The 17,839-nt window shown below is 42.3% G+C and overlaps 1 protein-coding gene across 1 annotated transcript; it reads left to right on the top strand.

Moving 5' to 3' along the window:
• Nucleotides 1–1,253: 1,253 nt before the first annotated feature.
• fam131aa (family with sequence similarity 131 member Aa) lies at nucleotides 1,254–17,438 on the top strand. The gene is made up of 7 exons (XM_060905450.1): nucleotides 1,254–1,293; nucleotides 7,933–8,144; nucleotides 12,302–12,352; nucleotides 12,951–13,038; nucleotides 13,742–13,927; nucleotides 16,007–16,144; nucleotides 16,941–17,438. The coding sequence occupies exons 1-7, from the start codon at nucleotides 1,254–1,256 to the stop codon at nucleotides 17,345–17,347; spliced, it is 1,122 nt and encodes a 373-aa protein (XP_060761433.1). The 3' UTR covers nucleotides 17,348–17,438.
• Nucleotides 17,439–17,839: the final 401 nt, after the last annotated feature.

Genomic DNA, 17,839 nt, shown 5'->3' with positions numbered 1-17,839 from the left:
TAGGGCTCTGAACACATCAGCACTGCTTTATCAGAGGCTTCTGATTTTGATTTCGATACCTGATATAGTTCCACTATACCTAATAATAATAATAATAATAATAATAATAATAATAATAATAGGTGCATGCAGAATTCTCCCTGGTGGAAAGGGTTCTAAGTTGAACCCTTTGTAGAAAGCTAGAACCATTATTCAGGGAACAGAGTCTTAAATTAATCATACTCGCAAAAATATTTAAACACTGATATACTGTGTGTTTAGCTGATATATTACATTTATGTATTCATACAGTGGCCTGTTAAATTTCTAGTCCTTCAGGGGTTCTTCAGTTGTTCCTCTGGGGAATGGTCCTCTGTAGATCATCTACCAAAGTGTGTTCTTTTCTTTTCACTAAGATTTCCAACTCCAACCCATTTCTGGTACCGAAGTAAACCTTAAATATTCAAAGAACCCTTTTCTCGAACAGTGATCCAAGTACCAAGAACCTAAATGTTAAACTCCAGACAGGTTCTAGATATGAAGAAGAAAAAAAATAAGCAATAATTTGGAGTTTGTACTCCATGAACACATCTGCTCCAAAAGTAGAGCCCCCCCCCCCCCCCCCCCCCTTTATTTTTGGATGTTAAGAACCTTTAATTATCCACTGAAGCCCTAAACAAGTGCATGTTTGTGTATGAACTCCAAATTATTACATTTAATATTGCATTTTATCGGGGATTCTTTTGATCTTTCATTGGACAATTAAGAGTTATACTGAAAGGGAAATGTTTGATGGGGAAACAAACAGAACTTCCTTGAAGGGTTCTGCCAGTGAGATGATTTAAAGAGCCCTGGAACTGAGTTCCTTTGGCAAGAAGGGTTCCAGTTCAGAGAACCTGTAATTAGGTAATCCAGTGAAGCCCTGGAGAACTTTTTTTTCCTCTATAAAAATGTGTAAAATGAAAATGGTTTCAAAAAGAATGACTACGGTTTATAAAGAGGAATCAAAGGTTTTATCTAGAAGGTCATGTGATGTTCCAAGTCCCAGGTTCTCAAACTTTTTACGGTCATGGATCAGGGAAAGGAAAGAAAATCATGGACTCTAAGGACAGATTGATTTTAAGAAAATGTATTTTAAAAAAACAAGCAAAATATTTCTGTACAATAATATTTTTCAATTTTTTTTTATTCTGAATTTTCCAGCCTTAAACCCTGTTTTTATTCAAATTGTCATCAGATTGGATTTGACATTATTTACAGGTGTAAATTTACTCATGGTGAGTTTCTTCACCTGCACCACACCTGAGAGAACCTGTTTGTGTTTGTCTCCATGATGGTGAGATCAGGGTTCTATGGAGATCAAACCATCTGGAGCTTGAGTTGTTCTTCAGCTGAAAGTTTTGTTTCTGGTTGTAAAACGAAATTAGTTGAATCTGCTGCTCATCTGTTTTAGTTATGATGTTGACATGTTTACATCAGCACTTTATTATGGATTACAGGAAGCTACGTCACAGTTTTCTGCAGAAATCTGATCAGTTAAAACGATCACTTTTATTTAAATAGTGTTGTGTACAAAATAATCAACATGTCAGTTCTAATAATTTACAATCACTTAAATAAAATAAATGTATTATTAGTTCACTGTCACGGTTCCAGAAATGATGTCAGGAAATAAAGTCTTCAGTAAAACTCTGAACACGTGATCTATTTTATCTAGTTATTGTTTAATTATAGATGTGAGATGCTCGTGGTGTTATGGAGTGTTACATTATTTACATCACACTAATTATAGAGCGCCTCATGTAAGAGCATTCTGTAAAAGGAAAGTGTTTCTAAAAACCTTTAGTGTCCAAATTCAAACTAAAAACAGACGAGTGGCAGCTTTTTCCTCTAAACGGCTGATGGTTACAGTGAAATCCTGCACACACACGCACGTGGACTATAGGATGCCAGTCCTGACCATTTCATAACCGTATTTTTCCCAGACTTCCGGTCTGATGTTGACTCCGCCCCTTCATATGACCTTAGAACTCATAAGTCCAGTCATTTCTTTAATTCACCCTTTACACCCGTGTGGACTGCGCTCTCTCTCTCTCTCTCTCTCTCTCTCACACACACACACACACACACACACACACACACACAGGGTGCTAATACTTTTGCACAGCTCTGTATGTAGAATCCCATATAAATATTAGCTCATGATTTATTTTTGATTAGCTTTATCTGTTCCTTTCTGAGACCCGGATGTTTATTTGGTGCCCCCCCAACATGAAAGCAGAGCCGGATGTCGTGCTGTTGCTCCGCGCGCTAAATGGAGGTTAATGACGTGTTTTGCAGCAGGACCAGCTGTTTCAGCTTCTCACCTGTTGCCATAGCGACGCTAATTGCATTGCGAGCCGAGCTCAGGTGGCGGCGCGCGCCGATCTCAGCCTCATTTGAATCCCAAAGCCGTCTCATTTTTTTCCCCCCGCCAAAACACACACACACACACACACACACGCGCATATATACACACGTATATACAACCCCGATTCCAAAAAAGTTGGGACAAAGTACAAATTGTTAATAAAAACAGAATGCAATAATTTACAAATCTCAAAAACTGATATTGTATTCACAATAGAACATAGACAACATATCAAATGTCGAAAGTGAGACATTTTGAAATTTCATGCCAAATATTGGCTCATTTGAAATTTCATGACAGCAACACATCTCAAAAAAGTTGGGACAGGGGCAATAAGAGGCTGGAAAAGTTAAAGGTACAAAAAAGGAACAGCTGGAGGACCAAACTGCAACTCATTAGGTCAATTGGCAATAGGTCATTAACATGACTGGGTATAAAAAGAGCATCTTGGAGTGGCAGCGGCTCTCAGAAGTAAAGATGGGAAGAGGATCACCAATCCCCCTAATTCTGCGCCGACAAATAGTGGAGCAATATCAGAAAGGAGTTCGACAGTGTAAAATTGCAAAGAGTTTGAACATATCATCATCTACAGTGCATAATATCATCAAAAGATTCAGAGAATCTGGAAGAATCTCTGTGCGTAAGGGTCAAGGCCGGAAAACCATACTGGGTGCCCGTGATCTTCGGGCCCTTAGACGGCACTGCATCACATACAGGCATGCTTCTGTATTGGAAATCACAAAATGGGCTCAGGAATATTTCCAGAGAACATTATCTGTGAACACAATTCACCGTGCCATCCGCTGTTGCCAGCTAAAACTCTATAGTTCAAAGAAGAAGCCGTATCTAAACATGATCCAGAAGCGCAGACGTCTTCTCTGGGCCAAGGCTCATTTAAAATGGACTGTGGCAAAGTGGAAAACTGTTCTGTGGTCAGACGAATCAAAATTTGAAGTTCTTTATGGAAATCAGGGACGCCGTGTCATTCGGACTAAAGAGGAGAAGGACGACCCGAGTTGTTATCAGCGCTCAGTTCAGAAGCCTGCATCTCTGATGGTATGGGGTTGCATTAGTGCGTGTGGCATGGGCAGCTTACACATCTGGAAAGACATCATCAATGCTGAAAGGTATATCCAGGTTCTAGAGCAACATATGCTCCCATCCAGACGACGTCTCTTTCAGGGAAGACCTTGCATTTCCCAACACGACAATGCCAAACCACATACTGCATCAATTACAGCATCATGGCTGCGTAGAAGAAGGGTCCGGGTACTGAACTGGCCAGCCTGCAGTCCAGATCTTTCACCCATAGAAAACATTTGGTGCATCATAAAACAGAAGATACGACAAAAAAAGACCTAAGACAGTTGAGCAACTAGAATCCTACATTAGACAAGAATGGGTTAACATTCCTATCCCTAAACTTGAGCAACTTGTCTCCTCAGTCCCCAGACGTTTACAGACTGTTGTAAAGAGAAAAGGGGATGTCTCACAGTGGGAAACATGGCCTTGTCCCAACTTTTTTGAGATGTGTTGTTGTCATGAAATTTAAAATCACCTAATTTTTCTCTTTAAATGATACATTTCCTCAGTTTAAACATTTGATATGTCATCTATGTTCTATTCTGAATAAAATATGGAATTTTGAAACTTCCATATCATTGCACTCCATTTTTATTTACAATTTGTACTTTGTCCCAACTTTCAAACAGGGGAGGCTGGTCAGTTACGATATTTCCAGATTTTAAAAGAAAAAACACATCAATTTTGCCCATACTCTTGCCTCTGATCTGGCTGATTGTTGGCAGGGTCACAAACTGTGAAATAACAGGTTCTTTTGGCCCATTAGCCTACTGTCCAATATACATGATGGTGGTGTTGGGGGGGGGGGTATATTTTAACATTTTATATTTAAAAATTGTGGCATGTTGTTTAAAAATTGACCTCGGCTGTGTTTTTGTTTAAAAATGTTTTCCAAATTGTAGCTGTGTTTAATTCATATCCAGAGAAATATATATTCCAATATAATATACTCAGCATAAACATTTTAAATAGATTCTATATTTTTGGTCCATCCATGACATATTACTAAAGTAGCCTATTTACTGTTGTTGATGTGGGTCACTTGCTGTTAGCCAATTCACTTTCTCGTACCAGGAGAGCTGAAAGGAACGAGTATTATTCCCTACCTTTTTCACCAAGTCAATTTGAGGCGTTGGTCTACCCTGCTCTTTAATTTTAATTTTTTCCTCGAAAGGAAGACTGGCAAATGGCTTCGCCAAAATTAAATCAGCAATGCTTGGCATCCGTGCGCAGCTTTCTTGCTAGCTGACTAGCCCCCTCAAGTTCAAGTTCAGTCACTCAAATAAACAAAATTTCTGGAACTAAGATAGCAAACTTGACAACACTATATTTACACTTTATTTACAATGAAAATATATACAAACTAAAAAAGCTGGTAGAAACCGTATGTAATGAATGTAATCGAAATGTAAGCTGATCTCTTACAATACACCACAGCACTTGCAAACCCGCATGGGACTGAACTGATGTTGCCAGATACTGCTGACGTTATCCAGCCCAAAATATGTTCAAAACCCGCCAAAATGCACTTAAAACCGCCTAATTGGGCGGGAAACCGCCCAATCTGGCAACACTGTACCGCTGCCTGTCTATAGTTGAAACGAGCTGTCAATCAAAGAAAATATCCGGCCGCTTTCACCAATCACCAGTCTCCTCGCGGAAACTGCCATGTCCCTCCCATGTGAGGCTCGGAGTCCGTGGGCGAGCATTTTCGCAGTATTTGTCCAATAACCGTCTTGCATTTTGAGATTGAAAAGCGCATCGCTCCCAAATGCCGTTGAAGTCCATTGAGGCTGGGAGTCCGTGAGACTCCGTGGGCGGGCGTTTTCGCAGTATTTGTCCAATAATCGTCTTGCATTTTGAGATTGACAAGCACATAGCTCCCAATCCACTGAGGCTGGGCTGCATCGCGCTGTCACGAGGGGGAAAAACTCACGCACACATTAGGCGAACTGGGGAAAGTTATAACGGAATGATTTCGCACTGTAGTTGGGTTGAGCACATATATTTCTATGATTCTGGATCTGAAATAGCAATGTTATAAGGTCGGCTATAACATAAGCCTAGCGCAATTCATCCTACACGATGTTCGTCATTTTTAGAGGAGGCTGAGCCTCCCTCGTTGTCTTAGAGCAATCGCCCGTGATACATACACACACACACACACACATACATATATATACACACACACAGAGACACACATATATATATATATATATATATATATATATATATATATATATATATATATACACACACGCCTCGTCTTTAATCCCCTGATCGCAGCACATCTCTCCTTCCCCTCCAGCTGAAACCCCACGGTGTTGCGTGCGTGAAAATGATGACCGGATGCGGTTGTAATTTTCCGTGCTTCAGATTTTTCACATGACGATTTCACACAGTGATTTAGTGTTAAAATCTGAAATTCATGTAAATATTTCAAAGATTCTAATTTTCACTGAAATTATAAATAATATAATTTGTAACAGAAGTCGTATTAAATTAGAAAAGAAGGTGAAAGGAAAGCATTTTCACTCAGACACTCAGGACTCTCAGATACTCACTCAGATTCCCAGACACTCGCTCAGACTCTCAGACACTCAGACTCTCACTCACTCAGGCTCCCAGACACTCAGATACTCTCTCAGACTCTGGCACTCAGACTCCCAGACACTCACCCAGACTCTCAGGCACCCAGACACCCAGACTCCCAGACACTCACTAAGACACCCAGACTCTCAGGCACCCAGACTCCCAGACACTCTCTCAGACACCCAGACTCCCAGACACTCACTCAGACTTTCAGATTCTCAGGCACCCAGACTCCCAGACACTCACTCAGACTCTCAGATACTGAGTCTCTCAGACACCCAGACTCTCAGACACTTACTCAGACACCCACTCAGACTCTCTGGCACCCAGACACTCAGATACTCTCTCAGACTCTGACACCCAGACACTCACTCAGACTCTCTGACACTCAGACACCCAGACACTCACTCAGATTCTCAGACACTCACTCAGACTCCCAGACACTCAGATACTCTCTCAGACTCTGACACCAGACACTCAGATACTCTCTCAGACTCTGACACTCAGACTCCCAGACACTCACCCAGACTCTCAGGCACCCAGACTCTCAGACTCCCAGACACTCACTCAGACTTTCAGATACTCAGACTCTCAGACACTCATCCAGACTCCCAGACACTCACTCAGGCACTCAGACTCCCAGACACTCACTCAGGCACTCAGACTCCCAGACACTCAGATACTCACTCAGACTCTGACACTCAGACACCCAGACACTCACTCAGACAACCAGGCACTCAGACTCCCAGACTCCCATACAATCACTCAGACTCTCAGATTCTCAGGCACTCAGACTCCCAGACACTCACTCAGACACTCAGACATTTAGACTCCCAGACTCCCAGACATTCACTCAGACTCTCAGGCACTCAGACTCCCAGACACACTCTCAGATACTCAGACTCTCAGGCACTCAGACTCCCAGACACTCACTCAGACTCCCAGACACTCAGATACTCTCTCAGACTGACACCCAGACACTCACTCAGACTCTCAGATTCTCAGACACCCAGACTCCTAGACACTCACTCAGGCACCCAGACTCTCAGACACTCACTCAGACTCTGACACTCACTCAGACTCTCAGATACTCAGACTCTGACACTCACTCAGACTCTCAGACACTCACTCAGACTCTCAGACACCCAGACTCTCAGGCACCCAGACTCCCAGACACTCACTCAGACACCCAGACTCTCAAGCACCCAGACTCCCAGACACTCACTCAGACTCTCAGACACTCACTCAGATTCTCAGGCACCCAGACTCCCAGACACTCACTCAGACACCCAGACTCTCAGGCACCCAGACTCCCAGACACTCACTTAGACTCTCAGATACTCACTCAGATTCTCAGGCACCCAGACTCCCAGACACTCACTCAGACTCTCAGGCACCCAGACACTCAGATACTCTGACACTCAGACTCCCAGACACTCACCCAGCCTCTCAGGCACCCAGACTCTCAGACTCCCAGACACTCACCCAGACTCTCAGACTCCCAGACACTCACTCAGACTTTCAGATACTCACCCAGACTCCCAGACACTCACTCAGACACTCAGATACTCTCTCAGACTCTGACACCCAGACACTCACTCAGACTCTCAGATTCTCAGACACCCCAGACTCCTAGACACTCACTCAGGCACCCAGACTCTCAGGCACCCAGACTCTCAGACACTCACTCAGACTCTCAGGTACTCAGACTCTCAGGTACTCAGACTCTCAGACACTCACTCAGACTCTCAGATTCTCAGACACCCAGACTCCTAGACACTCACTCAGGCACCCACCCAGACTCTCAGGCACCCACTCAGACTCTCAGACACTCACTCAGACTCTCAGACACTCACTCAGACTCTCAGGTACTCAGACTCTCAGGTACTCAGACTCTCAGATACTCAGACTCTCAGACACTCACTCAGACTCTCAGATAGTCAGACTCTCAGACACTCACTTAGACTCTCAGACACTTAGATACTCAGACTCTCAGACACTCACTCAGACTCTCAGGTACTCAGACTCTCAGGTACTCAGACTCTCAGGTACTCAGACTCTCAGGTACTCAGACTCTCAGGTACTCAGACTCTCAGACACTCACTTAGACTCTCAGACACTTAGATACTCAGACTCTGACACTCAGACTCTCAGACACTCACTCAGACTCTCAGACATTTGGCTCTTGGGTTGTTCCAGTATTGGAGAACCCTTAAAGATTCTCTGTAGAACCCTTCAAACAAAGTGCTTCCCTCTCCAAAGGGTGTCCAGTTAAACCGTTTTCCCTCCCGAGGACGTTGTGTTTTCAGTGCAGTTTGTTTGTCTGCCTGTACGCAGGATTTCACAGAACCTACAGATTCCATTTCCATGAAACTTGATGGATGTGTGTATCGCGGGCCAAAGAGGAACCCGATAGAGGATCCGAGTCACTGTGAAACTGTGAACTGTTTGGTCTTAGTGGAAGTCTGCACTCAACAATGCCATACATCTTAAAATCCAGTAGATGGCAGTAAAGTTCAGTGACAAAACGTAGCCAATGTAGAAACACGACAACTCCATCGTATCACAGTCCACATTCACGGGTCCCACTAATCCTCTGGGATACACACACTGCACATCGTTCTAATAGTTTTGGAAATACTGTATATCCAGAACCGTAAAGTGGTTCCGGCTACAGATTTGCATCTCATAGAAGAGTCGACCTGTTGTCCTCGGCGGAGGTCTGCGCTCTCCGAGTTCCTGCTAGTTTTTATGGACACTCAGACCCTTAAAGAACCCTTTAAAAGATGTGAATGTCCAGCCGGGTTCTAGGTATTAAGAAGAAAATAATGACCCTTGAAAATTCTCTCTCTTTATCGGTAAAGATGAAGGGTCATATGTTCAGAAATAGTGACAGAAATTAATCTCCAATCAGAATCCGTGTGGAGAACAGCACCATTATTAACTCTGATCTGACAGTTTACATTTTTTATAAAAGTGAAACAACACAAACCCAAATTCGAGGCCGAGTCAAATGACAATCTCAAGGGAATGACACGTTAGCAGGCTGAAGACATTTTTTTCTAGAGGAATCTGGAAGCTCGCTAACTTTTGGAACACTAGCGTTGAAGGCACTGGAGATTCTGTAGAAAAATGCTACACGTTTGTGGTACTTATTTAAAGAGTAAAGCTCCAACATAGAACACATACCTCACATCACTTCACATGTGTGTTCAAGGAGAACCCTTTCAGGAGGCTAAGAACCTTTGATGGATTCAAGAACCCTCCAGAACCCTTGAGGAGTGAATCAAGAACCAAGAGCTAAACTGTAAATCATGATGATGTCTGAGTGAAGAATAAATTAATGACCAGTAGTTTAAAGATCTCAAAGTAGAAAGCTTTTTAGTAAAATAACATTTGTTGATCCAAAGGACCGTTTTTTTTCACTTGATCACTTTGTGTAATAAAATCCGAATGTGAATGAAATAATGTGTTTTACAGAAATGATGTTCAGAGTCATTTTAAAGGTAATATAAAAGTGCTCATGTTCTGAGGTTTTACGGCTGTTTTGCTCGAAGTTTCTTAGGTTTTTTTTTTTAGGTTTTTTTAAACATCTGTCATCGTTCCAGCGTCCGTATCAGCCTGATTGGAGCAGTCCGTCGTCCCTCGATAGTCGTCCTAAATAGGCTACAAATAACGTTCAAACGATGTCCACGTGTGTCTCGGATAATATTAGCAGACCCCAATATGAAGAGGCTTTTATCCCAGTTGGGGCAGGACGACCACACGCTGCGATTTGGGTCAAATAATACATCAGATTGAACCAGTGACACAAATGACACAGAAATCTCAGTGTTTTGGGTTCAGTGCCTCAGCAGTGCTGATTTAAAGCACCACATAAAAACCTCTTCACTGCATCTGTGCACTGTTTTGGTTTTGTGGAGCAAAATAAATATTTTAAGGGTTATTCACTGTTTATGCATATTTGAGGAGTCTTACTTTTTTCTTTTTTTTTAATTGAATGTCCAGATCTCACAGATTGTTGAATTGTTCAAGAAATCTTCACATCTTGCACAATTCTTCTTCTTCTTAATAATAATAATAATTTACAGTCCTGTGTAAAAGTCTGAGGCGCATGTAAAGAAATGCTGTCGACCAAAAATGACTTAAAAAATAATGAAATTAAATGTTTCGACATTAAACAGATACTAAACAGTAATCAGTGAGCCATAATAAATGAAAAAGTCAGTATTTGGTGTGAGATGACTCTTTGCTTTAAAAAAAAAATCTCCGTCTCAGGTCCAGTGAGGTCAGTTTTATGTGGAAATGATCTGTAGGTTTTCCTGAGCATCTTACAGAACCAGCCACAGTTCTTCTGGACACTTTGACTGTCACACTCACTTCTTCATTTTACACCAAAACCCAGCAGCCTTCATTATGCTTTCTTTTTTCATCTGAAAAGTGCTCTCTGATGGAATACGCTGCTCAGATACAAACTTTTTTTTTCCTCTAAAGTTTAATTTTGTGCTGGAAAAAAATGTTTTGACTCTAAAATGTTTTTGTAATGTTGTGACTCGATAATGTAGAAGCCATAAAATAGAAATTTATAACAAAGTTTGTATGAAAAAATAGGGGGGCTAAGACTTTTGCACAGAACTGTCTATATCTCATCTCATTATCTGTAGCCGCTTTATCCTGTTCTACAGGGTCGCAGGCGAGCTGGATCCTATCCCAGCTGACTACGGGCGAAAGGCGGGGTTCACCCTGGACAAGTCGCCAGGTCATCACAGGGCTGACACATAGACACAGACAACCATTCACACTCACATTCACACCTACGCTCAATTTAGAGTCACCAGTTAACCTAACCTGCGTGTCTTTGGACTGTGGGGGAAACCGGAGCACCCGGAGGAAACCCATGCGGACACGGGGAGAACATGCAAACTCCACACAGAAAGGCCCTCGCCGGCCACGGGGCTCAAACCCGGACCTTCTTGCTGTGAGGCGACAGCGCTAACCACTACACCACCGTGCCGCCCAACTGTCTATATAATAATAATTATTATTATTATTTATGTGGAAGAAACAGTTCTGTCCATCAATGCTGTGATTTTAAGAAAACTGTGTGCTTTAAACTTTATACAGTATATATTCTTGACCAATACTGTTCTGTGTAAAAGTCTGGTGTTTAAAATAAAATTGCCTTGGATACAAAGAGCAGCTTTCAGTTTTCCAATTATTTTTTTGATGTACTGCATTATAGAAGAGTTGCCATTTCTGTAAGAATTAAACAATGGAGTCTTCTGAGGATTTTCCTCTAACACCGTGTCCCTAAGTGTTTTTTATTTCTCTCACATGACAGCAATTTACCAACAATTACCATTTTTATGAATTAAAGAAGGTGTTATACTGTACTTTTTATCCATTTATAGTTACATTTAGTGCTGTGGAATGTCAGTGTTGTGAGTTCCTTCCTGTTGTCGCTTATGTTACAGCAGCTATAAACACTGGGTCCCTCACCAGCGTCTCTTTATTCTCTCTCAAAGTTAATAACATTAAAAACATACAGCTTGTCATGTGACTGAGAAACTGCAAAGAAACAGAAACTCCTGATTTTCAGCTGCGCTACCGTCAGAGCTGCTGTTATAGAAAACTAATAAGAACCCAGAACTCAGCAGCACTGTGCGATTATTACACCGATAAAACTTTACGATCCCTGATGCATCTTCCGTTTTTCCTAATGATGAATAAATAGAAACGATCCTGATGGACGTGGAAATAAAACCTCGCTGCTACAGAGGAGTGGAATTAAATGATGGAAGAAGGTCAGTACTTTCAGAAACAGGATGATTTTTGAATAGCTTTGCTGTTTAAGTATTTAAATGATGGACTCTGGAGCCATGTGTCTCGTTCCTCATGCTGATTTATCAGAGCGATCACATGGTCAAACACCTTATTAAAGGATCTACCATCTGGTTCAGATCTGAGAGTCCAAGTTCAGGTGTATGTCAAAGTTAACACAACTTCAGCACCTCTCTTTATCCATCCATCCATTATCTGAACCGTTTCTCCATCAGGGTCGTGGGGAAGCTGGAGCCAATCCCAGCTGAGTTCAGGTGAGGGGTGGGGTTTAACCTGGGTGGGTCACCAATCACTCACACTCTCGCACCTCTGGGGGTTTTGAGGAGCCAGTTGACCGAATCCTCATGTCTTTGGACAGTGGGAGAAACCCGGAGAACCAGGAGGAAACCCACACAGAAAGACCCCAATGGGCTGCGAGGCTTGAACCCAGAGTCTTCTTTCTGTGAGGTGACAGTGAACCTCTTTGGTCTTTTAATAAAACCCTCGAAATTGTTGCAATGAACTCTTTTTTTTCTCTTCACTCTTTTTTCTTTTCTCATTAATACACTCTGTGTGCTGTTTATACCTTTAACCTTTCATTTATTTTGTTTTATTTTCATTGTCTTTTATTTTACATGAGTTTAATTCCATTTACTTTTAGTTTAGATTGTTTTCATTATTTCTTGGGTTTTATTTTTAGTGTCAGTTCTGTTATTTATTTTTATTTAACTTCATTCTTTTATTTTCATTATAGTTTATTTTAATGGTCAATTAATTCACTGAATCTCTCTCTCTGTTATTTTGTTAATTTGTAAATCAATAAATATTTAAAAAAAGACAAAAACACAAAATGCTGCACTTTATATTTAATGCGGTATTAGAGTTAACGTTGTGGAGCAGGAGGTGGATGAAGGTTGAGGAAGTTCCTCTGTTCCAGCAGCCACAGGTGGCTCTTCACTCACTTCTGGATGAAATGTTCCTGTAACGTTGATAAAGTGTTCTGAAGGTTTCCGAATGTGCTGAATGTGGTTACAGCAGGATTGGTGTGTGTGTGTGTGTGTTTCAGGTTGATGAGCCTGTGGAAATGCTCCCAAAATCCAGAAAAGCGCTCAGCATCCAGGAGATCGCAGCTTTGGCCAGATCATCACTCAATGGTGAAGATTCACCACACCACACTTTAATGATACAAAATTATCCTCAGCTTACAGCTTTCATAAGAAAACACACATTCTTAAGGTCAGTTTGGATTTACTGCCAAGTTTCACAACACACACACACACAGGGATAGATATCAACACCACAAACAGGTTATTCCAGGCATTGTGTTCCAGGTGTTGTGTTCCAGGCGTGTTGTTCCATGTTGTTCCAGGCATTGTGTTCCAGGTGTTGTGTTCCAGGCGTGTTGTTCCATGTTGTTCCAGGTGTTGTGTTCCAGGTGTTGTGTTCCATGTTGTTCCAGGCATTGTGTTCCAGGTGTTGTGTTCCATGTTGCTCTGAGACTGAAAGCTCGTGCTCAGTGTGGATTAGATTTTGACGTTGAGGTGAAAATTGACTTCCAGTGGCAGAAAAAATTCACATCATGCCGAGTTTCACTGAATTTAAACAGTGCAAGCATCAGCCAATAGGAAACCAAGGGGGCAGGGCCATGGGTTCTTATTTCTATTCATAATATGATAAACAGACAGACAGATTGGCAGACAGACAGTTGGATAGATCCTTTAGATAAACAGACTTTTATTCCATATAAGTTGCTGCTTAAATACTAAATGTCTCTTGTGAATGTTCTGTACTGGACTGAAAATCTTCCTTTTCTTCCAAACCCTACTCCTCTATCTCCTCCTCTTCCTCCTTCCTCAGGCATCTCTCAGGTGGTGAAGGATCATGTGACCAAACCGACAGCGATGGCTCAGGGTCGAGTGGCTCACCTGATCGAGTGGAAAGGCTGGTCCAAACCGTTAGAGCCGTCGGCTGCTACGTTGCAGTCGCATTTTAATTCCTACTCACACCTGAGTGAGGGAGAGCAGGAGGCCCGCTTCGCAGCAGGTGTGTATCAGTGCCAAAACACACACACACACACACACACACACACACACACACACACACACACACACACACACACAGAGCTCTTCTGTAGAGTCAGACCTGATACACTCCTGCACACACTCACAGCTGTTTAAATCCAACACCAAACCCTTCGGTGTCCTGCTCGTGTGTAAGATGGAAAGCTTCGTGTTTTTGTTGATTTGATCTTTTTTAGTTGCTGAAACCCGTGAGCACGTCTCCTCTCCTCAGCACACCACTTTATTACAGGTGGAATTTATTTCCCCCAGGTCTCTACTGGCTCCTGGTTAGTTTTTGTAATAGTCCGTTATAATTAATAATGTGTGTGTGTGTGTGTACAGTATTTTAAAATATGTTTTAAATCTCAGTACATGGTGCTAATGGACAGACAGGTGAGATGTGACTGAGGCCCTGTCCACACGGCAACGGAATCAGGTGACTCCGATACAATTGCTTATCGTTTAGGCCTGGCGTCCACACGGCACCGGCGTTTTGGGTGCCCAAAACGCAATCTTTTTGAGAACGGGTTCCAGAGTGGAAAGATCTGGCAACGTTGCCGTTGTGAAGTCGTCTGGATGAGTAGAACGGATTTGTTTACGATGACATCACAACCACATGACTGTGAGTGCTTCACGCCGGGTAGAAGTGTAACGAACTCGATGCGAGTTGTCAACAAATCCTATAACTTGGTTCATGAAACGCGCTTACAAAATATTTTCACTGTGAATATTTATTGTGTAATGGTGCAAAGTGAGAGAGAGAGAGAGAGAGAGAGAATAGCCCTTAGGGCAGAGTCAATCCCGCCAGCAAAAATAGGGAAAAAAAGGAGCGATCTCACCTCTTCAGATGTGGGTTTAAGTCCGACAATACATTCCTCAAAAAGGGCGTAGAAGAGCAAATTAATCCATCAACGTGCAGCATTCAATTTATTCCGGACCATTAAAGACGCCGCCTTCCGCGTAGAATCATACGTCATCCTCGCCGCCATATTGGATAGGTCAAAGCGGAGAATAAAGATTAGCTGCGTTTAACTGTACCAACAGGTTTGCCGTCCAAACGAGATCACATGGGATTACCTTTCACAGGTGAGACTGGAAAAATACTTTTCATTGTATTTGGTCATTATAATGTAATTTTACGAACAGATTTTCCTGACTTTGTGGCTAATATGAAGTCTCGCGCGTAATAGTTTGTGCATGCGTCCTTACTACTTCTATTGTTCTGGTGTCTCCGAAGGGACCGTCTTACAGCACCCCTAGAGGTGTGGCATGTGTATTGCATCGTTTTCAGCAAGCGTTGCGTTGCCATATGGACCTGATATTTTACTGATCGTTGCCCATTTGGACGCGATATATTTTTAAATAACATCTCGTTGCCGTTGTCGTGTGGATGTAGCCTGAGGATTTGGTGTGTTTCATGAGTTCCTGTGAGATTCCTAATGAGGTCCAAAAGGATTTCAGTGGCTTCTGATGGTAGGAAAAAGAAGGATAGATAGATAGATAGATAGATAGATAGATAGATAGATAGATAGATAGATAATGAGCATTCATTGTTGGCTGAAGAATGAACATGTTTAAATGAATACTGAAACACTGACACTGAGTTTACTGTGTCACTGTTCCAGAGTTTTCTCACCTTCTCTCTCTCTCTCTCTCACACACACACACACACACACACACACACACACACACACAGCACTTACCTCCTGCAGGCACTTAGTGTCAGCAGATGGTGTTCGGTAAGAACACACACACACACACACCTGGAGCTGCAACCCCTAATCCAATCCAAGTAAGATGGATAGCAGACAGAAGGACAAACCCAGTGTGTGTTGGGTTTAATGAGCGTGCGTTGGGTTTAATGAGCGTGCGTTGGGTTTAATGAGTGTGCACACCTTTACACTGATAACTTTAATTATTATTTTTATTAACCCGGAACTGTTCCTGAGTCAGGTATGGGTGCTAATCATCACCTTCTGACCACTCACAATCCAGAATTCATCAGGACTGTGGGGTGTAAATGTATGTGTGTGTGTGTGTGTGTGTGTGTGTGTGTGTGCAGGCGTCGCAGAGCAGTTTGCTATTGCAGAAGCTAAACTCCGAGCCTGGAATTCTGTGGATGAGGAGGATGTGGAGGAAGACTGCTCTGAGGAGGAACTCGCTCACAATAACGAGTTAACAGTCACCACCCAGAGCTCCAGTACGTCCACGAGTGGAACATGAAAACAGAAGCACACATTGTTTTATTTTTATCATTTTCTTTCTGAACACTTCTTTTAGATTGACTGACTTTTTTTCCCCCTGACTTACACCAGAGTCATAAGTTTGCACACCCCTGCTCATGGAAAGTCTTAATTTTTACTGGTTTCTACTATTTTAAAATAATAATGAACACATAACTACAATGAAATTACTTGTTTGGAATTATGCAATGACCAAGAAAAGCTAAGCAAATCTAAACTAGTTTATATTTTAAAGCGTTTTAAAGGCCTTCCTATATAGGCCACACCTCCTTTACAGCTTGTCCTAATATTCAAAAGAATACAGAGGCCACGCCTCTTTCACTTAGACAGAAACACACACATGCCACGCCTCCTTCACAGCTTGTCCTAATTTAAAAAAACAAAACAAAAAAGACTTCACTGACAGAGGCCACGCCCCTTTCACTGAGACTGACACACGCAGGCCATGCCTCCTTCACTAGGACTGATATCCACAGAGGTGAAGCCACGCCTCATTCACTGAGACTGACACACACAGAGGCCACGCCTCCTTCACTGAGGTTGACATAAATATGCCATGCTTCATGATCTGAAATTAAGTGTTGTTGTCCTTCATAGTTTTTTTGTCTGTTCATTATCCTCTTTTTTGTTTATTTCACTTCATTTTTTAAAAAACTTCTTTTGTCTTTTGTTTCCTTTATTTTTGCCCCACGTCCTTTTTTCCTATGATCCTCTCTGTTCTTTAGGTTTTCTGACTCTTTGCTCCTCCCCCAGACACCGTGCTGTCCAATCAGGAGAGCTCTACGCGATGCCAGCCTGAAACGAATCAGAACATCAGTGAGGAATCCAGCGTCATCCTGAGTCACTCAGACGGCCATCAAAATGCACAACAACAACAAAGAACCATAGAAGAAGTACAGATCCCAGCAGAAGATCTCCAGCTGTCATCAGACGAGATCCAGAAGCTCAAGTGCAGGTCCTTCTGGAGCAGAGGTGATTCTTGCTACCACTCCGCCTCCTACTCCGAGTCTGGGTTATCTCCAGAGGAGGAAAGGGAACAGGAAGTGGAGGACAATGTCTTTCAGGAGGTGATCTGCTTGTACAGCATGTCTGATACGTCAGGAGCTGTGTCCTTCGATGATGAGGTGGACGTGGAGGACGGTGAAATGTCCAGGCAGTGATGATGCTCTCCTCTCTTCATATCTGGATACGTATTGTCCCTTTAGTGTCCCCTCGTTCTGTCAATCATCTGGACACCTGGTGAACAGATTAATGGACACATTTATCTTCTCTTTCATCTCTATTTCTTCTTCTCCTTCTCTCTTTCCGATTTCTCCACGCAGTGACCGTATCGTCATTAAAACAAGGGATCGGATTAAGAGTTTACAAGGCGAATAGTCTGAAAAAGTTGTGGTATCTGTGATGTCCTTCTATTACACTGTAGGAAATCAGATCACATGGCGGAGAAATGGCTGCTACGGATGTTACGTTGGACAGGAAATGTACAGTGGGACCGCTGTATCTGCAGACTGTGGTTTCAGTTATCCGCAGTTTATCTCCGTCTGAAAATATTAAGCGGAAATAACATCTCGTTCATGAGAGAGAGAGAGAGAGAGAGAGAGAGAGAGATCACACTCGCATGACCTTTATTATAGTATAGTGTTATCATTGTT

This window comes from Neoarius graeffei, chromosome 23 (genome assembly GCF_027579695.1).
Source record: "Neoarius graeffei isolate fNeoGra1 chromosome 23, fNeoGra1.pri, whole genome shotgun sequence".
NCBI classification, from domain to species: domain Eukaryota; kingdom Metazoa; phylum Chordata; class Actinopteri; order Siluriformes; family Ariidae; genus Neoarius; species Neoarius graeffei.
Note: the sequence above shows the minus strand (reverse complement) of the source record. Positions and strands in the feature narration are given on the sequence as shown.